This window comes from Podarcis tiliguerta (assembly GCF_965153285.1).
Source record: "Podarcis tiliguerta genome assembly, chromosome: 5".
In the NCBI taxonomy this organism is placed as follows: domain Eukaryota; kingdom Metazoa; phylum Chordata; class Lepidosauria; order Squamata; family Lacertidae; genus Podarcis; species Podarcis tiliguerta.
The window spans coordinates 5,238,820-5,265,182 of NC_139538.1; the positions used below are offsets into that span (position 1 = coordinate 5,238,820).

Genomic DNA, 26,363 nt, shown 5'->3' on the forward strand with positions numbered 1-26,363 from the left:
ATTTCAAAGCCTCAGCATCCTCTGCGACAAAAGCGATGCTACCCAGGGCTGTCTTTAGCATATGCGGCGCAGGGGTGCAAAAACTGCCCAGCACCCCCAATTTTGGGGGGGCAGGCCAAAGTTGCTGAGCCTTTTTTAGGGGGGCAGCTCAAAGTTGTTGAGCTTTTGGGGGGGCTCGCAACTCTCTCCCATGCCGCTGGGTCTGATCCTCCCTTATTGTGTGTTGTTACAGAAAGAGGCCGACGAAACTCTCACCAGCAATGTCTGGATTGAGCACGTGAGTAGCAGAATGCCCCTGCCAGCTCCTCCAACCCAAATCAAAGCCTGGTCATTGAAGTTTGTGTGTGTGTGTGTTGGTTCTCAAACTTAATCCATTCCGGAAGTCCATTCCAAAACCAATGCGTTCCAAAACCAAAGTGCGCTTTCCCATACAAAGTAATGCAAAACCACCCCCATGGGCCGCTTGTGGCCCATGGGCCTTAGGTTGCGGACCGCTGACCAAGACGTTTGAGAACCAAGGTACTACTGTATATCTTCATTACCTCCAGCTGAGCTGATGTGCTAATTTGAACTCCTGATTGATGGCGCATTAGGCTTCTGTTTTGAGGGTGTAACTTCATTGTTGATCTCACGCTGTTTGCTGCCGCGAATTTTCTCTATTTCTCTTAACGTTGGCATTATAGAATTTTTTTTGCAGGTAATTAAAATAAAGTAAATCCCCGCAGGAGTGGATGGACTACCGGCTGAAATGGAACGAGACAGAATTTGGCGGCGTCAGTGTGCTCCGCCTGCCGCCGGACAAGCTGTGGCTGCCTCAGATTGTCCTGGAGAACAAGTAAGCACCAGCTAAGTCGCCCTTAGGGTTGCCAAATCAGTGGGACCCCACCATGCCCCTCTGCTTTCTGAGGCAGCTGGCTCTGCAGAACCTTAGCAGGCTATGTCTCCCTCCAGGCTGGTTCTTTCCTACATGGGCTGCAGGGCAAGGGTGGCATGTCTTGTGTTGCCACCAGAGGCAAAATGGGAAGTGCTGCCCGGCCCTATCGTTGCCGCACAATCTCCACGGTCAGAAGCAACGCCGTTTTCCAGCGAGATCACGCCGAAATCTCACGATATCTTGAACGCCCCACGAGATCTTGCAAGATTTGTGGAATGCTCCCCCTAGGGAGGTTCGGCTTGTGCCATCATTATACTCCTTTAGGTGGCAACCAGGCCTTTAATTAATAATAATAATAATAATAACAGCAATAATTTTGTTATTTGTACCCTGCCCATCTGACTGGGTTGCTCCAGCCACTCTGGGCTGCTTCCAACATATATAAAAACATAATAAAACATGAGACATTAAAAAGCTGCCCTATACAGGGCTGCCTTCAGATGTCTACTAAAGCTTGCATAGTGATTGACATCTGATACCCTTTTAAATGTGTTTGTGAGAGCGGGTGGTCGGAGGGGGTGGGATATTCGTTTGTCTTTGTTTTGATTGTGCATTATGCATTTTTATATTAGCATTTTTATGCTGTTGACCTCCCTGAGATCTACGGATGAAGGGGGCGGTATACAGATTTAAGAAGTACTGTATTTTTCGCTCTATAGGACGCACCGGACCACAAGACACACCTAGTTTTTAGAGGGGGAAATCAAGGGAAAAAATATTATTCCCCCCCCCAGCCCCAAAGAGCAGTTTCGGGGCTGCGGGGGAAGCCCACCCCCCCCCAGCCCCAAAGAGCAAAGAAGCCAAGACAGCGAGTGGGATCCACCCCACTGGCTGTCTTGGCTTCTGCCATAGCCGTGCAACCTCTCCAGCCGGGAGCTAAACCTCTCCAGCGCGGCTAAAGAAGCGTGGCTAATGAAGCCAAGGCAGTGAGTGCGATCCATCCCGCTAGCTGCCTTGGCTTCCTCTTTAGCCTTGCACAGCCTCTCCAGCCGAGAGGAGGGAGAAGGGACTGACTGACCGCGTCAGTCCCTTCTCCCTCCTGGGGAAAAACCCGCAAGAGCCACGCGAAGCTTGTGTGCGGCTCTTGGGGGCTTTTCCTGCCTGCCTCCCCCCCTGCATTCGCTCCATAGGACGCACAGACTTTCCCCCTTAGTTTTTAAGAGGGAAAAAGTGCGTCCTAGGGAGCGAAACATACGATAATAATAATCGTCCTGGAAATCGGCACCAAAGCAACTTCTCCACTGGTGGGGGGGGTGTCACTCATGGGGGGAACACCTCAGGGACTTCCGCTGACTGAGATGGCAGCTTCACTTCACCTCCTGGGTGGGCCAGGTCTGGTTTCAGAGGGAGGACAGAGGCCACGGTTCCACGTGGTGAGCAGAAACGCCTGCGTGGACGGGAGGATCGCCTTAGCTTGTCTTAGTGTCTCTGCATCCTCCCTGCTTCCTGGAGGACAATGCCTTTCTCAGCCCCACAGCTCCCTCTCCCTTTGCAGCAATGACGGGACCTTTGAGGCCACCTACGACGCCAACATCCTCCTCTCCTCGAATGGTGGCGTCTACTGGCTGCCGCCCGCCATCTTCCGCAGCGCCTGCCCCATCAACGTCAACTACTTCCCCTTCGACTGGCAGAACTGCACCTTGAAGTTCACGTGAGGAACCTCCAGCCCCCTTGCCGGGCTTCTTCGGCGCGTGTGGTTGGGTCCCTAGAAACTGCCACATGGCTCATTCAGTAGAGTGCGAGACTCTTCGCCTCCGGGTCATGGGTTCGAGCCCAGCGCTGGGAGCAAGATTCCTGCACGGCAGGGGGTTGGACTAGATGACCCCCGGGGTACACCTTCTACAGTTTTATGATTCTATTATTCTGATTCACACATTTTTTTTGGCAAACCATTTCCCCTCGTTTAATGCATTTCCAGATGGTAATATACGTATTGCTATGCTCGCTTTACCCTGTCGAGTGCACGCTCTCTCCTTTTTGGTACACATTGATCACAGAATTGGTTCCCTTTAATACAGGCACGTCCAACTCCCCAGAGACTGTGATCTACTCCCAGTATAAAAGAATCTGGCAGTGATCTACCCATTGTCATTGGAGGAGCGTGTGTGGGGTGGATGGATTGCCCAAAGTTGTTGTTGAGCTTTTTTTAGGATATCCTGCGATCTACCAGGTTCAGCCGGGGATCTACCGGTAGATTGCGATCTACTGGTTGGACATCCCTGCTCTAATTCAACCCCCTGTATTGCAGGAGTCACGGCTATTGAGGTCTGGGGGGGTCGCTGGGCCTGAGGTTCCCGTGTGTGTGCGGCGGGGGGGTTTAAAGGCTTCAAACAGACCGTCCGTCAGTTTTATGAAGTTTGCTTGGTGGGGCAGAGACGGTTCAAAGGCATCCGTGGAACCTTCTGCCACAGGATTCTCTGCTGACTGGCTTTCCGCCTGCCTTTCCCAGCTCTCTGATGTACAGCGCCAACGAGATCAACCTGGAACTCATGTCGAAGATAGACGAAGAGACCAAAAAGGCGTACGTGGTGCAGTGGATCACCATCGACCCGGAAGGATTCACCGGTAAGTGGGGGGGAGGGGGGAATGTCCTCCTATAGGGGGGTCAGCAGTGGTGGGGGGAGGTCTCCCAACCATGCCCTTTCAAAGTTGTGGGGCAGAGAACCATCGTCCTCAATGGCTGGGGGAAGATTATCCACCCCATGGGCTGCACTCCGATCTGGGCAACATGCCAAGGGCCACGTGTGGGCGGTGGGCGGGGCTAGAGGCAAACTGGGCGGAGCAACGAGTGCAATTTTCACTTTTGTACAGCAGCAGTGCCGGATTTATGTATAAGCTAAACAAGCTATCGCTTAGGGCCCCGCACTCTTGGGGGTCCCCAACAAATTTAAAGGGGGGAAAAGGTGGATGTACATTTCAAAAAAAAAAAAAAAGGTGGGTGTACATTTCCACAAGATAAAAAATAAATAAAATAAAACCTATATACAGCAACAGTGTTTTGTGTTGTGTAGGCTCCTATGACGTAAGTAATGGGCTCTGCCCGCTAGCCTGCTCCCTAAAATATCACTGGTTTGCTCATTTCTATATATAGGGTGCCTACATTCTGCATGGACTGGTGGCAGGGCAACATGTAGCAGGCAGCTGCAGACTGCAGTGCAGCACAACTGAATGTAGCTCAAGCTGTTGTACCTGTTGGGTAATATTAAAGAGTGCTTGTAGACTGATGATCAGGCAGCACAGACTAAGGGTATGAGTCTTATGCCTACTGATTGATTTTATGTAATACATAATTTATTTATTTTGATCCCGTTATGACTTTAGATAACTATTAGGGCCATAAATTACCATATAGCATACAGTGGGTGCTTGGGTTGCGAACGTGATCCATGCAGGAGGCATGTTCGCGATCCGCAGCGCCGCGTCTGCGCACGCGTAGGTTGCCATTTGGCGCTTCTGCGCATGTGCAAAGCTCAATTTAGCGCTTCTGCGCATGTGCAAGGGCCAAAACCCAGAAGTAACCTGTTCTGGTACTTCTGGGTTCAGCGCGGTGTGCAACCCGGAATCGCGCAACCTGAAGCGTCTGTAACCCAAGGTATGACTGTATATTCAACACAAATAAGGCGACAATTTGTTGTTGACAAAGGACAGCTGGACATATAAAGAGCCCCTTCCTCTTCAGTAGCTTAGGGCCTCATCAAACCTAAATCCGGCCCTGTACAGTAGACTAGTTTTGACACAACAACACACCTTTCTCTCCTCCAGGAAGGCATTGTCAGGGTTCAAGGACACATCTCATTCAGGGAGAAGCAGCCAAGGTGGTCATGAAGCAGGGCCAGGAGAGGGAATGGCAAGGGAGAAGGGTGTGGCATGGGTAAAGTTTCAAGGGCCAGAAAGAGTGGCTTGGAGGGCCTGAGGTTAGATCTTTCGGTTAGAGAATCCTGGGACCTGTAGTTTACCCTCTCACGGAGTATAATAAATAATAATAATAATAATAATAATAATAATAATTTATTTATACCCCGCCCTTCCTGGGTCAAAAACCGGGCTCAGGGCGGCTAACAATGAATTTAAAACACTTAATTGTAAAAGCAGCATAACATACAGTATATAAACATTAATAATAATAAAATTCAAAGTTCAGAAATCAATTTAGGGGAAATCCATCTACTAAACACTAGATAGTCACCAGGGCTAGCTGACTGAATTAGTCCTACTTGGGCCAGCGAGAAGACCAGGGGAGAATTAGCTGTGGGGTCCCAGAGCGGGTAATCTTAATAAAAAGGGGAGGGGGAGGGAAGGAAGGGGAATAAAAGATCAGGCTGAATTCAAATTAAAGGCCAGGCGGAATAGCTCTGTCTTGCAGGCACGGCGAAAGGAGGTTTAATCTTGCAGGGCCCTATTCTCATGGGACAGAGCATTCCACCAGGTCGGAGCCATCACTGAAAAGGCCCTGGTGGAGGATAGTCTGGCTTCCTTAGGGCCCGGGACCTCTAAATTATGGTTATTCGTGGACCTTAAGGTCCTCTGCGGGGCAGACCAGGAGAGGCGGTCCCATAAACACGAGGGCCCTAAGCCACAATGTGGCAGCACCCTTAATGAAACTACATCTCCCAGCATTCTCTGGGAGAATGCCAAATGTCCACCCTGCCTGCCTGCCTCCCTCCTGGTTCATGGGCCTTGTCCCCCCCTCCTTGTATGCTCACGACACCCCTGTTAAGAGCTCGGGAGTAATTTTACTTATCGGCGTTCAAGGGAGTCCCTGTGCAGAGTTTCAAGACAATAAAGCATTAAGACAGCACTTTGCAACCACGGCCCGTCAATACAAAATAATAATTCCTTGCGTTTATGTGGAACTTGCAGAGCGTTCAAAGCGCTTTCTCACAATTATCTTGTTGTGATCCTCACAGCATCTCCATTTGGCAGATCCAGTAATAGCACGGTAATTCACCCTCTTTCGGATCCAATTCGCTGCGTGCCGTCGCTTTGTGTAGCTGGTGGGGGGCAGGGGGAGAAGGGATGGGATGGAGTGGCTGGAGTCCTCAGCAGACGTGCTGCAGCTTTTTTGTTGCAGGACTCCCATCTGCTAACCTCATTGCAGATGAAGGCTGATAAGTCAATAACCCCTCAAAACTCAACAGTAGAGAAGAGATGGTTTAATCTTCCTGCTCGGTTCAAGTTTGCACTGGCTCGGCCTCTGCTGCCTTGAAAATGTCCCCTTGAGCATATGCATAAAGAGATTATTGTGGACTTTAGGAAATGTAAATTGAATATTCAGCCACTCATTATTGAGGGGAAGTGCGTGGAACAGGTCTCGGTGTTTCGATTTCTGGGAATGGAGTTGAGAGACGACCTAACCTGGGGAGAAAACACTAAAGACCTGATGAAGAGAGCACAGCAGAGGTTACATTTTCTGAGAATCCTCTGGAAAAATAATCTCTCAAAGGACCTGTTGATGTCATTTTACCATTGCACTGTTGAGAGTGTATTAACTTATGGTCTCTGTGTGTGGTTTGGGAGCTGCACGGCCAGGGAAAAAACAATGCTGTCCAGGGTTGTGAAGACTGCGGAGAGAATAATTGGGTGCACTCTTCCCACCTTGGATCAAATCTATGCTTCCAGGTGCCATAAGAAAGCGGCAGAGATAGCGCAGGATAGTGCGCACCCCGGAAATGATCTCTTTCAGCTTCTGCCTTCTGGAAGAAGGTACAGGGTTATAAAGACCAGGACTAGCTGCCTGAGAAACAGTTTCTATCCAAATGCAATTTTGGTTTTAAACGCAGTGTAAGGTAGTCTCTATGGGAGTATATTGTATTTAATTATGGGGTATCAGAGTTTTTAGGGGGCTAACCAGGCTGGGATAGCAGGCTTGTGGGTTTTTGAATGTCTAATGTAGATTTTTTTTTCAATTTTGTTGTTCTGTATGGGACAGTGACAATAAAGATTATCGTATTATATCACACATTATCCTGGATGTCAGGACTGGATGCCTGCCCTCACATCCATTCTGAACAGAGGAGCGTCTCTCTGGGACTGTGTGGCACTGGCTGATGTAGGTGCCTTTTTGCACTGGTGGTGGGGATGCCTGTCTCTTATTCCTACTCTTTTAGATGTAGTGGCCATTTTGTATTATGCTTCGCCTCGACAGCAGCCATATTGTGCCCCTCTACATTTCGACAGCAGCCATATTGTGACTGGCGCCCCCCTGGCACTTTCTCCAGATTCCAAAATGAGCCCGCTGGCGCAAAAAAAGATTGAGGAGAAAGGAGTAGAGAGGTTTTGTCCTTCTTACTTACAGCCTTGTACATAGCAGGGAGATGCACAACCAGACACACAGAGGGAAGACTTCCTCAGAACCACGCAGCCAACCAGAGCATGTGTTACCTCAGTAGAGATTGTGCCAGTCCGACTGGTTGCTAAGCAACACTGCCATCATGGCTCGTTGACTTTAACATTAACAGAATTAAACTTTAAGTTGCAAACCGAATTAATGCTGCTGCCGTACTTCCAATGGCTAGGAGCCCTCTCCATTCTGAGTTCCTGTGAACTGCGGCATACTCTCTCTCTCTCTCTCTCTCTCTCTCTCTCTCTCTCTCTCTCTCTCCCCTATCCAGAGAATGGCGAATGGGAGATCATTCACAGGCCGGCCCGCAAAAACACTGACCCGTGCGCCTCTCGTGACAGCAACAAGCACCAGGACATCACCTTTTACCTCATCATCAAGCGCAAGCCGCTTTTCTACATCATCAACATCGTCACCCCCTGCATCCTCATTGCCTTCATGATCATCCTGATTTTCTACCTGCCTGCTGACTGTGAGCAAAATCTAACCTTCGAGTCCAACCCTGTATGCAGCCACCCCAGACAGGGATCGAACCTGTAACCTTGGCATTATCAGCACACTGCTCTAACCAACTGAGCTATCCCTACTGAAGCATGTGCTAATGAGGGTGGGATGTGTAGCACCAGTTCCGGGCTCAATTTGAAGTTCCGGTTTGATCTATAGAGAATTATGTGGCTCAGGACCCCAATGCCTCAAGATTTGCCTCTTGAACTGACCCAGATCCTGCAATCATCATCTGAGTTTCTCCTCTGTCGTCCTCCTCCATGGGAGGCCCAGAGGGTGGCGATATTCTAGAAGGGCCTTTTTAGCGGTGGCCCCCTGTTTGTGGAATACTTTCCCCAGGGAGCCACACCTGGCACTATCTTTTTCTATCTGCAGGTGCCAGGCAACTTATTCTTTATTTTTACCGTCTCCTAGCCTTTTGACCCTTAATTTGAAGGCTCTCGGGTATTTGGAGCCTCTTTTAGTGGGGCAGGTTCCGCAAGGCCTGTCTTCTACCTGCACAGGTGTGCTTTGAGTTTTCATTGCTCCTGTTTGTTGCAGTTGATTTCAGCGCTCATACTATTTGTGTGAGTCTCTATGTCTTGCTTCCTAGAAAAAAGCAGCTAAACTCCCCTCTGCTCCTCCTTTTGTGCCTTCCAGGTGGGGAGAAGGTGACCCTGGCCATCTCCATCCTGCTGGCTCAGTCTGTCTTCTTGCTGCTGATCTCCCAGCGTCTCCCAGCCACCTCCTTAGCCATCCCTCTCATTGGCAAGTAAGTCTTGCTCTGCCTGGAAAACTAACTTGGAGGACTAGGCTATCAGGGTCTACCAGCCATGATGGCTAAGCTCTCCCTCTTGAACCTCCTGATCTAGCAGCTAGCCTTTCCTTGTGTTCTCAGCCTGCTTGCCCCTTTGTGATCCTTATTATTTTGCATTCTCCCCCTTCCTTGTTCAGTCAGATTATTTCCATCGTTCAGTATGAATTGTGCAGCTGCCTGGAAGGCTCTTGAATGGGGCAGCAGCTGTGCAGGGCGCCATCATTTGAAAACATAAATATTGCGTCAGGAAGGCTGCACTGAGGAAGAATGGTGGGAGCTACCCCCTCCCCTTGATCCTGAATCTTCCCAGGAGCAGGAGGACAGTATAGATTTGGAACAGTGGTTTGCAGAGGGGCATAGTTCCGAAGGCAGAAGCTGGGAAATACTGGATGGGGAACAGCTAGAAGAAGAACTATTGGGTGAGAGAGGGTTAACAGATTCACAGTCTTTGGGTAGCATTCTTCCACCGCCCTCCCCAAGGTCGAGAAGAGCTCAGAAAGTCTCAGAACAGAAAGCGCAGAGCGTACAAACTCAGATTACAAGACGTAGGAGTGACGTAGATTAATAGGGACGGAGCGGGGAGTCACCCTTAATTGGGAGCACCACCATTTCTAGGGAGACGAGTTCTTTTGTCTCTCACTGTGATTATTAAAGAATCTAACCGGTAAGTCATTCCTTTCGTTTGATCTTACCTGCCATGGGCGAGGAAGGTGATTCCCTGAAGCCTGACATATTGGCCCCCATTTCTTTCAAATGCACCTTCTGCCTCTCTCCCCTTCCCTGGGCAGGTACCTGCTTTTTGTCATGCTGCTTGTGACTGCCGTGGGGGTAGCCATCGTCACAGAGCTCAACATCCATTTCCGGACCCCCAGCACCCACATCCTGACCGACTGGACCAAAGAGGTGAGCTGTGAGGGCCAGGTAACAGGGATGGGGTGGAGATGTGTAAATCCCACATACCATGCATCCAGGAAATACCGCCAGCGTGGCAGTGTAGCATAGTGGTTGGTGTGTCAGAGTAGGACATCTTGGAGAGTGGAGTTCAAATTTCCACTAGGCCACAAAGCTTCCTTATACCCAGTCAGACCATCTATTCCCTACACATAATAATAATAATAATGATAACAACAACAACAACAACAACAACAACAACAACAACAACAACAACATTACTTATATGCTGCCCATTTGACCAGGCCTCCCCAGCCACTCTGGGCAGCTCCCAACAGAATATTAAAAACACAATAAAACATTAAAAACTTTCCTAAACAGGGCTGCCAACAGATGTCTTCTAAAAGTCAGATAGTTGTTTATTTCCTTGACATCTGATGGGAGGGTGTTCTACAGGGCGGGCGCCACCACTGAGAAGGCCCTCTGCCTGGTTTCCTGTAACCACTTCTCGCAGGGCGTGAACCACCAGAAGGCCATTGGAGCTGGACCTCAGTGTCCGGGCTGAACGATGGGGGTGGAGACGCCCCTTCAGGTATACTGGTCCAAGGCCATTTAGGGCTTTCAAGGTCAGCACCAACACTTTGAATTGTGCTTGGAAACGTACTGGGAGCCAATGAAGGTCTTTCAAGACCGGTGCTATGTGGTCTTGGCGGCCACTCCCAGTCACCAGTCTAGCTGCCGCATTCTGGATTAGTTGTAGTTTCCGGCTCACCTTCAAAGGTAGCCCCATGTACAGCACACTGCTGTAGTCCAAGTGGGAGATAACCAGAACATGCACCACTCTGGCCAGACAGGCAAATAGGGTCTCAGCCGGAGTACCAGATGGGGCTGGTAGGCAGCTGCCCTGAAGTCTGATCCTAGTGCTACATGGAGTTGTCAGGAATTGAACTCAGGACCTTCTGCATGCCAAGCAAACGCTCTACCATCTGAGCTACGGCCTGTCCCCAAGGACTAATCTCTTCCACAAGGAGGCCTCCAAGACCCCTTCGTGGGTTGAAGGCCAGTTTTTAGACCTCAATGCACAGCAGCAACATACCTTCCAAGCATCCCTATTTTTATTCCCAGAATTACAGAAGCCGCCCTGGCTTATGATTTGATCCCAGAAAGTCCCAAGGATGAGCTGGTGCTTGCAGCCAGCACTGGTTCTTGCAGTGGTGCTGTGTTTTTGCTGTGTTTTGCGGCACCCAAAGATGGACATCCCGATTTTACGTGCCCTGATTTCCATCAGGGGAATATTGGAGGGTATGCAGGCATGGGATATTCCTCCCAACTGTTATAAGAAAAAACTGCTCCTTTTCCCTTATCCAAGAGCCCACATAGAGTCCTTAAGTGGGTCCCCTATCGGTGGGAGAAAATAACAGACGCCAAACAGAGAATATTGAGAAGCAAAGCAGCTAGTAAGCCTGGTCTTTATTGATCTGTTGCAACAGGGTCCCCACTCACCACACGCAGGAGGGAGGAGAACCCTGAACAATGGCATGCAAGCCCTTATATAGACTTTTGAAATTGACCACCCTGTAGCCCAAGACCACCCCCCAAAACATCATACATACATCACAGAAGGAGGCGGTCTACAGCAGAAATCCTGCCTGCCAGGATACCTGATAATGGTCACTGATGCTTTACCTGGGCAGCCTGGCCATTCTTTTGTGATGGTTAATGTTTAGTCCCTGAGTCCAGGTCGCAGGCTCACCCTATTCATACACAGATGTGCCCTTAAAACAGGATTTGTAAGCAAAAAGACTATGGGAAGGCAGAGGAATATTTGAGAGAGTCAAAATGGCTTCAGGATTGCTCTCCTGCACTGTTTCAGACACGTGGTTTATATACTTATGCGTGTGTTTGCCTTGGACATTTATGAACATTTAAATTATATTTGAGTGCTTAGAATTCTTATGACGCTACCTCCCCCAACCTTTCCGCTTCCCTGTCTCCCCAACGCTGCAGGTTTTCCTGGAGACCCTTCCTCGCCTCCTCCGCATGTCCAAACCGGCCGAGAGTGAGCCCGAACACAGGCTGGTGATCCGGCGATGCAGCTCTGTGGGCTACATTGCCAAGGCGGAGGAGTACTTCACCGTCAAGTCCCGCAGCGAGCTGATGTTCGAGAAGCAGTCGGAGAGGCACGGCTTGGCTAGCCGCATCACCCCTGCCAGTGAGCTTGCGGGGGGGGGGGCAGAGGGTGGCCGCTGCTCCCAGGGGGCCAGAAGAGGGCCACCGTCTCAGAGGGCTTGAAGAGAAGACGAGGCAGAACTTACAGAGGGCAGGACAGGCGCATGAGAACATGGGCCCTGCTGGCACAAAGCCAAGGGAACACATGCTCTTCTCAACAGTTTTCTGCGGGCCAAACAGTGGTACCTCGGGTTGCAAACGGGATCCATTCCAGAGCCCCGTTCGCAACCTGAGCAGAATGCAACCCGCGCCTGCGGGTCGCGACTTGCTGCTTCTGCGCATGTGCGTGATGTCATTTTGAGCGTCTGCGCATGCGCGAGCGGCGAAACCCGGAAGTAACCCTTTCCAGTACTTCCGGGTCGCCGCGGGACACGACCTGAAAAGATTTAACCCAAAGCGCCTTTAACCCGAGGTATGACCGTATTTTATTTTGTTCCATCTCATTTTTAATTTGTATACCGTCTTTCTGTATTACTTTGCACAAGGCAGTCTGCAAAGCTGAAGAAACAGCAAAAAAGACAGATCACCCACCTAATAGCAACCTGATCCAATGCACAAAAGTCATAACAAAAACATAACTTTGAAATGAACAACCTATATTGAACAAAGCAATATTCAATCATCCATTGGACTATAATAGTAGAATTAAATATCAGCAAATGATAATTAAACAGTTTACACGTAACAATTACAATAAAGAACCACAAAACTATATTCAATAACAATAATGTCAAGTCACAAAGCCTAAAATACCACAAAACCTGTAAAACCGGGTAAAAGGGTCAAATTGAGAAACAAGGAGGCACAAGTTATAAAATTATTATTTTTTATATCCCTGGTGGGTGGGGCCAGAGACAAAAGTGGGTTTTACGGTTGCAAAGGAGGCTGGTTTCTATGCCCACTCACATGCCCCTCTCCCCTCAGTCCACGCAGGTAAGAGGCATGGTCAGAGTTCTAGGACATAGTCCAGTCAGGCAAAAACACTCCAGCAGAGGGGGAAGAGGTGTGTGGCCTGGGGAGACTCCCAAGGGCCAGAGGGAGAGGCCTGGACTTCTCTCCCGCCCCCCCCCCCCGCCCACCAGCATGAGGCTCCTCCACCCTTGGTCTATCTGGCCCAGCATCCTGTTCTCACAGCGGCCAACCAGATACCTCAAGCAGCACCTGAATGCTCAGTTATCATCATCATCAACAACAACAACAATTTATTATTTATACCCCATCCATCTGGCTGGGCTTCCCCAGCCACTCTGGGCAGCTTTCAACAGAATATTAAAAATACAATAAAGCATCAAACATTAAAAGCTTCCCTAAACAGGGCTGCCTTCAGATGTCTTCTAAAAGTCAGATGGTTGTTTATTTCCTTGACATCTGATGGGAGGGCGTTCTATAGGGCGGGTGCCACCACCGAGAAGGCCCTCTGCCTGGTTCCCTGTAACCTCACTTTTTGCAGCAAGGGAACTGTCAGAAGACCCTCGGCACTTGGCTTCAGTGTCCAGGCAGAAAGATGGGGCTGGAGACGCTCCTTCAGGTCTACTGGGCTGAGGCCATTTAGGGCTTTAAAGGCCAGCACCAACACTTTGAATTGTGCTCGGAAATGTACTGGGAGCCAATGTAGGTCTCCACCACTGAATCCTAGTGGAACCTCCTTTAGTTGCTTTTTATGAGAACTGGAACAGGCCTGAGACAGGCTTCTGCACCAGGATGTGATGATCCTTAAAAAAGTCTTAACCAACTTACATAAAATATGCATTATAATTACACATCGGGTCAGATGTGAAAAGCAAGGAAAGTTTAGAAAGAATTATAAACTGGCACACACCTGTGTGTCCAGTCAGTAGAACCTCCGCCCTGGTTCACCGTGGCTCAAGTTCAAACTGAATTTTTATTTAACACCAGAGCACCATCTCCAAAACACACTGGCTGCCAGGAAATTCGAATATTGTTTTTATAGACTGTAAATTTAGCTGGTGGATGTAAACGCTTGGGTTGTAAATTTTTTATGCCTGCCTTGTGCTGCCACTGTGGGCTGTGCTTTTTATTATTGCTGTTATCAGAACAGCAGCTTAGAAATATTGTTCATAAATAGATAAATGTTTGAAAGCCCGGGCATTGACGATGCGCTAATCTGCATTCGTGAACACTGCAGGGTTGTTGCAATGGGGGGGGGGGGGGACAGGAGAGCCTGAGCCCCTTTTCTGCAGCCCCCACTTCTTAGCGAAGGGACCTCCGTGATCGCACACACCCATCTGCTTGTAAATTGTGGAATGTTTATTCCAAAAATGTTATGCAGCCAACTCAGTGGCAACGATTCACATGCCGACTAATTTATAAGTTAAATACTGCAGAGGGAACACAGAAATCCTGCAAATCAGTGGCAAACCAGACTGCGGCGTCTTCAAAACACCCTCAGCCGACCCTGGGCAGATTAGAGCCCCTGTAAGCAGAGAGGCAGAGGTGGCCCATCCCATCTTGCCGCCTGAGGCGAAACAGGAAGGTGCCGCCCTGAGTGCGAAACGTATTTTTTACTCCATAAGATGCACCTGACCATAAGACACACTAGTTTTTAGAGGAGGAAAGCAAGAAAATAAATACCCTGAACGAAACAGTGGATGTATGATTTTTGTGGTTCATGCTGTGGCCACAGACATGTGATCTGATGGTGAATTTGGGGTCACCCAATGCAAAAATCCATGGGTTTTTACCTCCCCCCTCCCAGGCAGCCTCCGCTAGCGTCCCGATCCCACCGATCAGCTGCTTCCTTTCAACACTCCCTTCCCTCTTGTTTGCCTTAATGTCTTTTCCTTAGCTGGAGCAGTTTTTTGCTCCTCCTTTTCTCCTAATTTCTCTCCTTATTGCTTTAGTCTTCCTGTTTCCCCCCTTTGCAAGTTTGCTGTCTTCACCTCCCCACTCCCAGGCAGCCTCCTTTATCTCTAGCGTCCCTTATCTCTCTCCCCAATTGGCAAACGATCAGCGGCTTTGTTTCAACACCTGCTTCCCTCTTTCAAAAAAAAGAGGATGATCTGTTTTTGCCCCTGGGCAATTCGGCTCCAGGGACCACGCATTCTCTCCATAAGACGCACAGACATTTCCCCTTACTTTTTTTGGGGGGGGGTGCGTCTTATGGAGCGAAAAATACAGTACATACACTCTTGACGCCCCCACTGAAGCCTCGCTTACTAGGGTCACAAGAAGGCAGCTGAGGACTGTCCTCTGTGAAGTAGACTGCATGGCCACCCAAGTCACGCTGTGGCCCAGGTTTGGTTCCAGTGGGTAGCCAGGGGAGGCCTCTCTGGGGCTGACAACGGGCCCTGCACCCCAGCAGCAGCTCCAAATATCAGAGAGGATATTCTCGACGCATTGCAGGGGGTTGACCACGGGGGTCCCTTCCAACTCTACAGTTCTAGGATTCCATGAAGCCCCTTTTTGATTATGAGTCCACTGAGGTCATCTTGATTACGGATGGATGAATCTGCCAGCTGTGCTTAATATGCACATTTCTGCAAAGAAGTTTTCCCCAATAAAATGTGCTTTTGCTTCCCCAAAATGGAGAATGCCGTGGCGAGGCTCCTTACAGGGTCCTTGCCACGGGTACACATTCATCCAGTGCTTTACCAACCGCACTGGCTCCCGGTGGAGTACAGGGTCAGGTTTAAGGTGTTGGTTTTGACCTTTCAAGCCCTATGCGGCCTAGGACCCACGTACCTATGGGACCGCCTCTCCTGGTATGCCCCACGGAGGACCTTAAGGTCCACAAATGAAAACACCTTGGAGGTCCCAGGTTGCAAGGTGGTTAGATTGGTCTCAACTAGGGCCAGGGCCTTTTCAGTACTGGCCCCGACTTAGTGGAATGCTCTGTCACAAGAGACCAGGGCCCTGCGGGACTTGACATCTTTCCGCAGGGCCTGCAAGACAGAGCTGTTCCGCCTGGCCTTTGGTTTGGACTCAGTCTGACCCTTATGTTTCCCTCCCCTTATGGTCTTGATCTATCGACTACTCTTAAAATGAGGCAGCATTTTAAATTGCATTTTAACCTGTATTTTAAATTGGTTCCTTCCCCCCTATTTTTACTGTGAGTATATTGGTGTTAGCCACCCTGAGCCTGGCTCTGGCCGGGGAGGGTGGGGTATAAAAAATTATTATTATTGTTGTTGTTATTTATTTGATACTGACTTTATATGCAGCCGACATATTTTTGTGCCCACTGCGTGGCTGGAGAACTGTGCTGTGAAGGATGGCTGTACGTTTCAGTTCAGGTCCCCCCAGAAACCGCAAATTGGGTAGCTTCACCCCAAAGTGCAAACTGAACTGAATTCCTCCCTCCACCCATCATAGCCCAGTTTGCTTGATCCAAGAGCTGGGACCCAAATTCTGTGCTGCCCTCTCGGTGGCTGCCTTCACCCTGCATTTGTGAGGAACCCCCGCCCCCGCCCCCCCCGTTTCCTGGACATAACCTGCTCACCACTTCTCTCCTCTCTATCCGCTAGGGCCAAACCCCCACGGGGTGGAGGGCACCCAGGAACAGCTCTACAATGAGATCAAGCCGGCCATCACGGGAGCCAACTTCATCGTGAAGCACACGCGAGACAAGAATGACTACAATGAGGTGGGCTTGGCAGAAGCCTCACGGCTCATCCCTGGTTTACCTTTGGTTTCTCTGAGCCCACAGCTCCTTGCTAGTGCCTTCCTCCTCAACAGTCATCGATGCCCCGTCCGCACTACACATTTAAAGCAGTATCATTCCACTTTAAACAGTCCTGGCTTCCCCCAAAGAATCCTGGGATCTGTAGTTTATTGTTTGGTGCTGAGAGTTGTTAGGGGACCCCTGCTGCCCTCACGCAGCTACAGTTCCCAGAGGGGTTTAAGCATCATCATCATCACCATTATCATTTATTATTTATACCCCGCCCATCTGGCCGGGCCTACGCCAGTGTGGTGTAGTGGTTAAGAGCGGTAGTCTCGTAATCTGGGGAACCGGGTTCGCGTCTCCGCTCCTCCACATGCAGTTGCTGGGTGACCTTGGGCTAGTCACACTTCTCTGAAGTCTCTCAGCCCCACTCACCTCACAGAGTGTTTGTTGTGGGGGAGGAAAGGAAAGGAGAATGTTAGCCGCTTTGAGACTCCTTAAAGGGAGTGAAAGGCGGGATATCAAATCCAAACTCTTCTTCTTCTTCTCTGTGATGGCCTGGGATTCCGATTCGGAGGATGAAACAGAGGAATCCCGGCCTGCACAGGAGTCCCCGCCTCCAGGGCCGGCTGAACTGGGGCAAGGCCTAGATGCTGAAGAGCCTGCACCTGTGGCAGTGCATCAGGAGCTGGCCCCAGGTGAAGCCCTTCTGGCCCCAGAGAGGCTTGACGACTCAGTGGCCACAGGTGAGCCTCCTCCAGGGCCCAGTAACCCTTCGGCCTCTCCTGATCTGCAGAGGTTTAGAGCAGAGAGGCGAAGGGAACTGGTTGCCCCCAGGAGGAGTGCTCGCCTTAAGGCCAGAGGAGGCGGGGCTCCTGGGGGCCGGGACCGCCCCTGGCCTTAGAAGAGGATAAAAGCCCAGTCAGCCCGGCCCCAGGTTGCGGGAGCAACGTCGTTGTTGGCTTCGGACCTTCCTGCGTTCCTGATCCCTGCTCGGCCTCCTGTTCCTGACTATCCGGTACTCCTGTTCCCTGCTCGGCCTCCTGTCCCCGACCATCCGGTGTTCCTGTTCCCTGCACAGCCTCCTGTTCCAGCGTTCCTGTTCACCGCCCGGCACTCTGCCTCGGACCTTGCCCCTCTTCGTGTGGACTCTGCTACACCCAAGGTACCTTACCCCCGGGACCAGCACAGTTTGCTCCCGCCACCTCCCGCACTCCCCCTTCGTAGGGGTGCGTTCGGGAAGAGCCAGAGGCCATGGCTGAACAGGCGGCTGCACTGGTGGCTTTGGCCCAGGAGAATCAGGCCTTGTCTCACACCGTGCAGCAGCTCAGTGCCGCGGTTGAGGCACTTCAGCAACGCTTGGAAGCCCTACCGGCTCCTGGGGCCGACGCCCCGGCTCCGGGCAAGTACCCAGTGGCTTTGCCTGAGAAATTTGATGGAGCCCCGGCCAGCTTTCCCATGTTCCTGGCCCAGGCCAAACTGTATATTCAGGGGCGAGCCCGGAACTTTCCTGACGACCGTACCAAGGTGCACTTTTTGATTAGCTTGTTAAAGGACCAGGCGGCCAAGTGGGCGTTGCCGCTACTCAGGCAAGACTCCCCCTTGCTGGCAGACTATACGGGGTTTTGCAATCGTTTGGAGGCCGCGTTCGGCAACCCCCAGAAAGAGAGTCAAGCCAACCGGGCGATTCGGCATTTGAAACAGGGCAAGTCCACGGTGGCCACATATACCACGGAGTTTCGGCTGTTGGCACAGGACTTGACCTGGAATGACTCGGCACTGCGGGACCAGTATCTCGAAGGGCTTTCGGACGAGGTACTGGACCAGTTGGCCACAATGGAACGCCCCACCACGCTGGACACTCTCATTCAACGGAGTCTACAAATAGACGACCGGTTGGAGGATCGTCGTCAGGCCCGGGGTCGCCGACACTTCCAGTTCACGGCACCAGCTTTTTCCGGCAGCCCCACGGTCACAACTGATTTAACGGAGGAGCCTATGCAGCTCGGGGCAGTGCGGCCACGCCTTTCCCCCGCAGAGAAGGCGCGGCGTCGGGATGGAAATCTCTGTCTTTACTGTGGCGGAAGTGGACACTTCGCTCGGTCCTGCCCTGAGAAACGCCAGCCGCAGGGAAACCGCCAACCCCAGTAGCTGATGGCCCTAGCTACCGGGGGTCCCAAACCGTACAGAATGGGCCCGCACCAATGGACTTGCAACATCTTATGGTTTCGGTACGTTTATACCCTCCAGGTGGGCCCTGGATCCTCACCCATGCTTTGGTAGATTCAGGGGCAACCCGCTCCTATATGGACGCTGCTTTTGCCGCCCATCATCAGGTGCCACTTCGGAACAAGCCAGTACCGGTCCAGGTGGAAGCGATTGACGGACGACTTCTGCGGTCAGGTGCCGTTACTCAGGAGACCCAGCCTCTGGTCCTGTGTCTCCAGCAGCACCGGGAGTTGCGAACTTTGGACATTGCCTCTATGCCCCGCTTCCCCCTGGTGCTAGGGATGGACTGGCTGGAAGCCCACAACGTTCAGATTGACTGGGTCAAACGGACCGTGCACTTCCCAGTCCCATGTTCCCATGCTCAATCCGGAACGCTGGCGTCCGCGCCCTCAGAGGAGGCAGCACCCACGCTCCCAGCCGTGTACCAGGACTACCAGGACGTGTTCGAGGAACGGGGGGCAGACCAGCTGCCGCCGCATCGGCCTTTTGACTGCGGCATAGACCTCCAACCCGGAGCGCCTTTACCAGTGAGTCGCTTATATTCCCTAACAGAGCCAGAGCGCGAGGCTTTGCAGGACTTCTTGCGCAAGAACCTGGAGCGTGGGTTCATTAGGCCTTCCACCTCGCCCACCGCGGCACCGGTGCTTTTTGTTAAGAAGAAATGTGGGGAACTCCGCCCTTGCCATGATTACCGAGCCCTGAACAAAATTACCGTCCCAGACCGGTACCCCTTGCCCCTTATCTCGGAGCTGCTGGAGCGGGTGCAAGGGGCACAGGTGTTCACCAAGCTGGACCTCCGGGGGGCCTACAACTTGATTCGGATCCGAGCCGGGGATGAGTGGAAGACAGCGTTTGGGACCCGGTACGGGCAGTTCGAATATTTGGTTATGCCTTTCGGTTTGTGCAACGCGCCTGCTGTGTTTCAACGCTACATCAACCACGTGTTTCAGGACTTGTTAGACAAGTACGTGGTGGTGTATTTGGATGACATACTGATTTACTCCCGTGACCCGGCCCGCCATGAGGGACATGTCCGGACCGTGCTGCAGCGCTTGCGTGAGCACCGTTTGTACGCAAAGCTCAGCAAGTGCGAGTTCCATCAGCGGACTGTGGACTTCCTTGGTCACCGGCTCTCTCCAGATGGGGTGCAAATGGACCCGGGGAAGGTGACAGCGGTTCAAGAATGGGCGGCACCCCGGAACCGCAAGGACCTACAGCGTTTCCTGGGGTTCGCCAATTACTACCGGACCTTCATCGCTGATTATGCTCATCGCACCACCCCGTTGACCCGGCTACTGCGCCCAAAGACGCCGTTTTCCTGGGACAAGGAGGCAGAGGAGGCGTTTCAGGGGTTGAAGGCCTGTTTCCAGAGGGCACCAATCTTACAACATCCTGACCCCTCTCGACCCTTTGTGGTGGAGACCGACGCTTCCAGTACGGCTCTCGGTGCCGTCTTGTCTCAACAGATTGGTCCTGAAGCGCCACTCTTACCCTGTGCCTTCTATTCCCGCCAGCTCCTACCAGCGGAGCGTAACTATACTGTGTGGGAGCGGGAACTACTGGCCATCAAGGTAGCCTTTGAGGTCTGGCGCCACCATCTTGAGGGGGCACGACATCCGGTGGAGGTGAGAACCGACCACCGGAACCTGGAGTACCTCCAGACCACCCGCAAGCTGAACCAAAGACAGATCCGGTGGGCGTTGTTCTTTTCCCGGTTCCAGTTCCGGATCCGCTACATCCCTAGCTCTCAGAATCAGAAGGCGGATGCCCTGTCCCGGAAACCTGAAGACAACGCAGACACGGTACAGCAAGCAGAACCCACCACGATCCTACCTCCGGCTGCATTTCTGGCCACCCAGGAGGCGCAGCCACTGCAGGTTCGGGTGCGGGAACAGCAGCGGGTCGACGCTTGGGCCCAGGAACGACTCCGGGAGCTGGCTGAAGGGTCCAGCCCACAGTATCCGGGGCTGGTCCTGCATCAGGGCCTTCTGCTGCACCACGGTCGTCTGTACATCCCGCCAGGGCCACTACGGCTGGAGGTTCTCCGGATGGCCCATGATGCCCCAGCAGCGGGGCACTTTGGACGGTATCGGACCACCCATCTGGTCAGTCGAGAGTTTTGGTGGCCCCGCCTGAAGGCTGACGTGGCTCGCTACGTTGCTGGTTGTGATGTCTGCCGGCGCGCTAAGGGACCTACCGGGCGACCCCCCGGCCTACTTCAGCCATTGCCAGTTCCACCGCACCCTTGGCACACGGTTTCGTTGGACTTTGTAGTGGACTTACCCTCGTCTCGTGGCTGTACCTGCCTTCTGGTTTTCTCCGACCATTTCACCAAGATGGTGCACTGCGCTCCCTGTCCATCTGTACCCACAGCCAAGGAAACTGCTCAGCTGTACCTTCAGCATGTCTTCCGCCTGCATGGCCTACCTGAGCGTGTGGTGTCCGACCGGGGCGTTCAGTTCACATCCCGGTTCTGGCAAGCACTACACCAGACCCTCGGGACGGAGGTCTGCCTCTCGTCAGCCTATCACCCACAGACCGATGGCCAGACGGAACGGGCGAACGCGGTGCTGGAGCAGTACCTCCGGTGTTACTGCAGCTACCAGCAGGATGACTGGGTCGACCACCTGGCATTGGCGGAGTTCGCCTACAATAACGCGGTGAATGCGTCCACCCAGCAGACCCCGTTCCAGGCCAGTTATGGTTATCATCCACGGCTGTTTCCAGAGGTGCTGCCGACATCCGCAGTCCCGGCGGTGACGGAGTGGCTTCAAGAGCTCCAGTCCCAGCAACAGCTTTTGGTGGAGCAACTGCACCAGGCCAAGGAAGCGTACAAGGCCCAGGCCGACCGCCACCGCCAGGTGGGGCCGGAACTTCGCGTCGGTGACCTGGTTTGGCTCTCCACTCGCCACCTCCACCCCTCTCGACCTTCGCGGAAGTTGGACGCCCGCTTCACCGGCCCGTTCCCTATCGTAGACCAAGTCTCTCCTGTGGCATTTCGTCTCCGGTTACCCGCAACCCTGAAGGTTCACCCGGTCTTCCACAGGTCCCTTTTGAGTCCGGTGGCCCCACCCGACGAGTTCCACCCGAACCGTCCCCGACCGCAGCCAGTGTTGGTTCGGGGAGAGCCTGAGTACGAGGTGGAACGCATCCTGGACTCCCGATACTGCAGGGGAAAGCTGCAGTATCTCATTGACTGGAAGGGGTACGGACCGGAGGACCGTTCCTGGGAACCTGCGGCCAACGTCCACGCACCTGCCTGCCTCCGAGAGTTCCATGCGACGTACCCCGGCAAGCCGGGTCCGGACCCTCGGTTGAGGGGGGGGCCTGGGAGGGGGGATGGTGTGATGGCCTGGGATTCCGATTCGGAGGATGAAACAGAGGAATCCCGGCCTGCACAGGAGTCCCCGCCTCCAGGGCCGGCTGAACTGGGGCAAGGCCTAGATGCTGAAGAGCCTGCACCTGTGGCAGTGCATCAGGAGCTGGCCCCAGGTGAAGCCCTTCTGGCCCCAGAGAGGCTTGACGACTCAGTGGCCACAGGTGAGCCTCCTCCAGGGCCCAGTAACCCTTCGGCCTCTCCTGATCTGCAGAGGTTTAGAGCAGAGAGGCGAAGGGAACTGGTTGCCCCCAGGAGGAGTGCTCGCCTTAAGGCCAGAGGAGGCGGGGCTCCTGGGGGCCGGGACCGCCCCTGGCCTTAGAAGAGGATAAAAGCCCAGTCAGCCCGGCCCCAGGTTGCGGGAGCAACGTCGTTGTTGGCTTCGGACCTTCCTGCGTTCCTGATCCCTGCTCGGCCTCCTGTTCCTGACTATCCGGTACTCCTGTTCCCTGCTCGGCCTCCTGTCCCCGACCATCCGGTGTTCCTGTTCCCTGCACAGCCTCCTGTTCCAGCGTTCCTGTTCACCGCCCGGCACTCTGCCTCGGACCTTGCCCCTCTTCGTGTGGACTCTGCTACACCCAAGGTACCTTACCCCCGGGACCAGCACATTCTCAGTCACTCTGGGCGGCTTCCCAAAAAATACCGTATTTTTTGCTCCATAAGGTGCAGCTGCCCTGCGGAGGCTTCGCGGGCTACCCCAGAGCTGCTCAACCCAAAGAGCAGGTCTGGGAGCAGCAGAAAGGCTGCATGCAGCCTTTCCGCTGCTCTCCACACTTGTGGGGCTGGCGGTGGGGAAAGCCGAGCTTCCCTCACTGCCAGCCCCGGGGGGAAAAGATTTTAAGAGGAAAAAAGTGTGTCTTATGGGGCGAAAAATACAGTATTTAAAACCCCCTCTTCCCAGGGAACTCTGGGAATTGGATGCTCCGCTGGATTTTAACCCTTGCTGGATCCAGGAGATTAGGAGGGACTGAGGCTAAATCTCTGCCAAACATACAACCATTTTTAATGATGTTAAAGCATCTTAAATAGTAATGATTATATTAGAGCGGCTTTGTACCAAGTCGGATCATTACTCCATATAGCTCAGTGCTGTGCAGCACTGACTGGCAGCTGCTCTTAAGGGTTCCCGGCAAGGGCTATGGAATGGCTCTCCCGGAAGATGCCATTGGGGATGAACCTGGGACTTTGTACATGCCAAGCCTGTACCTGCAATTTCGCAATACGGCAGGCTCGCAACTTGCAGCGCATTTAACTGTGGGGTTGCAGCTTTACACATCCTGCAGCTGGTCAGCTGACACCACACAAATTAAGTGCATGCAAGGCGGAGAGATTAAAAGCTCTTTTCCTGCCGCAGAAATGACTTCTAAGCTTTCCACGTTGCTTCCCGGGCTCTGGGAAGGTCTGTTTGGCTCTAGGAGGCTCTCTGCCTTCTGGTTTCGTGGGGAGCAAAGCCTGCCTGGCGTGCCAGCTTTGAGAAATTAAGGATGGCCACACAGGGGCAGTTCCGGGGTTGCTATGTGTTAAGTCATGGGCAAACATATCAGAAGACACAGCGATTCTTCAAACTGCTCTTGTTTATTCCAAGGCCAGAACAGAACTGAACTGAAGAGCTCAGTCAGCCTGCTTATATAGAGCTCCAGAACACGTAACTGTAGCAACTTTCTAAAACTATCCAATCACTGAACGTCACTTTCGATCCTTCATTTGCATAACTATCTACAGTATCCCCCTGCTGGCCCAGGGTGAGAACTTCAGTACATAACACTATGACTATGTGCCGTCTTGGCTTTCCACATGTGCTGGTCCAGGTCTGGTCCAGAATCCAAAGGTTCCGCTGGGAGTCAGTCCGACAGGGCCAAGGCAGGACACGAGGCAGGAAACCAGGCAAGGACAGGTACAGGATCTCAGGCATGTTCTAGCAAACAGCAATGTTGCTCCCACAACCTGTGACAGGGTCCGACAGCCTTTTATCTTTGTCGGGGTAACGGGTGGTCCTGATCCCCCGGCGACTCACCTCCCTGTTTCACCCGAAGGTGAACACTCCTCCTGCGAGTACTCAGGTCTCTCCTTCTCTCAGACCTCAGTCTCTGCAGCTTGGGAGACGTCGGTGGGTTACTAGACCCAGAGGCTGCCTCAGCCTCCCCTGACCCAACTGGTAGTGGAGCAGCTGTAAGTGATGGCCCAGCTGAGGGCAACGAGGTCATCCCCGCATCTGGAGCCAGGCTCAGGCCCCGGACTTGGCCCAGCTGGTGTTTGTTGCAGGGAAACCTGTGCAGACTGGGACCCTTCAGGATCAGGCCCCAGACTTGGTTCAGATGATGCCTTTGGCAAAGGATCCAGTGCAGACTGAGACTCCTCTGGTTCCGAGTCCAAGCCCGAGTCCCAGGCTATCACACCACACAGTCGCCACCCCCTGCCAAAATGTAACCTCTCCTCAAGTTGGGAGCCTACTGTATCCCAGCTGAGCCCTGCCCTCCCTTTGCATCCTTCATCTCTGGCTGTGCACACCAATGGAATGACAGGACCAGCCTTTGGCTCATGTGCCGCGGAGGCTGGATGGTAATCTGTCATGGATGCTTTAGTTGAGAGGGGGTTGGACTAGATGACCCTCGGTTTCCCTTCTCTAAATAATAATAATAATAATAATAATAATAATAATAATAATAATTTATTATTTATACCCCGCCCATCTGGCTGGGTTTCCCCAGCCACTCTGGGCGGCTTCCAAAAGAATATTAAAATACTGTGATACATCAAACATTAAAAGCTTCCCTAAACAATCTACAATCTCTCTACAATCCCATTATTCTCTGCTGCGCAGCCCAGCTGTCAAGAGGGCATCCTTGGATACCCTCACTTTCTGTGTCAGGCTGTGGTGCAGAATGTACTGTATGCATCGACCGGGAAATGGGAAGGTTTGTGTATGCTTGAGTTGGCCCTTGACCTCTGTACATGGGTTGGGGCAGGGGGGGATTTTGTGGTCTTTGGGCCCTTCCGAACCTTGCGATTTCATTGGCAGGAGATAGATAACTGGAACAGCATTGCCCGCACGGTGGACCGCCTTTGCTTCTTCCTGGTCATGCCCGTTCTGAGCCTCGGCACCTTGTGGATCTTCCTGAACGGGTCCTACAACCACCCTCCGCCCTTGCCCTTCGAAGGGGATCCCTACGACTACAATGAAGCGAACAAGAATTACATCTAGAGCTGGAGGGGAGACCCTTGACCCCCATCTCCCCAGATTCAGAGGGCTGCACTAGGCCCTCGACTCCATTTGAGAGCCGGTCTTCTTCCCTTCCTCTTACCTGTGAGATGGGACGCAGCCCGTACTAACTCACACTCGCCTCCCAAGCCAGCTGGCGTGTTGCATTCTCTTAAATTGTTTCTGCTTTTCTGCCTTGTCCCTTGTGGCACAATAAAAGCTGTGTTTCCCAAGTGCTGGCTTCGAAACTACAGGGAGAACATGCAGGCAGAAGAGTCCTGGATTGCAAGGGGGAAAAGGTTGACGTAACTTTTCTTAGGCAATGTGTCTCTGGGTGAGGAAAACCACCCTCACTACGTTCCACACAAAAATTTGTATCTCTTTCCATCACTGGTAAATTCTTGCACGTGACATAGAAATATTATAAGCTGCCTTATGTAGAGTCAGATACCCTTGGCCCATCTAGCCTAATATTGTCTACACTGACTGGCAGAAGCTCTTCAGGGGAGGGGGCATTCCCAGCCCTGCGTTGGGATGCCAGGGATTGAATCTGGGGCCTTCTGCATGAAAAGCAGGTGCTATATGACCACCACCACCACCCCTCTTTTTTAAAAAGAAATGTGGTTTAGTTTGAACTATGGAAAAGCCAGCCATGCATAGCTCCTATTGGGCAATGCCTGTGCCTTCACCAACACTACTTCCTGATGCAGTTTTTCAACATCCTGCAGTCCAATACACACTTACTTGGGAGTAAAAGTGTTTCCTGATGGACAAATCTATGCCAGTTTCTATTTTTTCCAATCTTAGATTCAGTTCCCCGCATATCAGTTTGCTTTTTTTTAAAGAGTCCTTGTGAAAAATTGTCAGTGTGCATTTATCCAACATATACTCAGTTTTGTATGCAGTTTTGACTAATATAGACATTTTCCAAGACATTTTCAGCAATAAACTGCATTTTTAATGTTATTTTCGCAAATATATGCCTTTTTAGTGCATGCTTTCCTCTGTTATACCAATTTCTGTGCACATTCTTGGTCGGAATGCTACATTGCAAAATTTAGAGAAGCACAAAGCTTAAAGGATGGCTGTGTTTCAGTTTGCGTATCATATCAGGAGGAGCAAATTAGGTAGGTACACATTAGAATGCAAGCTGAACTGAATTTATCCCCCACCCCTCGTCCAGACATGAAGCTCATTTTGCAAATGGGTCATTCAGATCTGATCTTTATTCTGTGTGCGCA

At 52.0% G+C, this 26,363-nt stretch overlaps 1 protein-coding gene across 1 annotated transcript in view; it reads left to right on the forward strand.

Annotated features, from left to right (window-relative positions):
* The window catches only part of CHRND (cholinergic receptor nicotinic delta subunit), a 31,029-nt gene extending 4,941 nt beyond the window's left edge, over positions 1-26,088 (forward strand). Inside the window, exons 3-12 of the mRNA XM_083442252.1 lie at positions 233-277; positions 726-835; positions 2,430-2,585; positions 3,384-3,499; positions 7,546-7,746; positions 8,418-8,529; positions 9,363-9,477; positions 11,473-11,677; positions 16,179-16,297; positions 24,943-26,088. Coding sequence (XP_083298378.1) covers positions 233-277; positions 726-835; positions 2,430-2,585; positions 3,384-3,499; positions 7,546-7,746; positions 8,418-8,529; positions 9,363-9,477; positions 11,473-11,677; positions 16,179-16,297; positions 24,943-25,125 — 1,362 coding nt within the window. The 3' untranslated portion in view covers positions 25,126-26,088. The remainder of the gene's footprint in view (positions 1-232; positions 278-725; positions 836-2,429; positions 2,586-3,383; positions 3,500-7,545; positions 7,747-8,417; positions 8,530-9,362; positions 9,478-11,472; positions 11,678-16,178; positions 16,298-24,942) is intronic.
* The last annotated feature ends 275 nt before the right edge of the window (positions 26,089-26,363 follow it).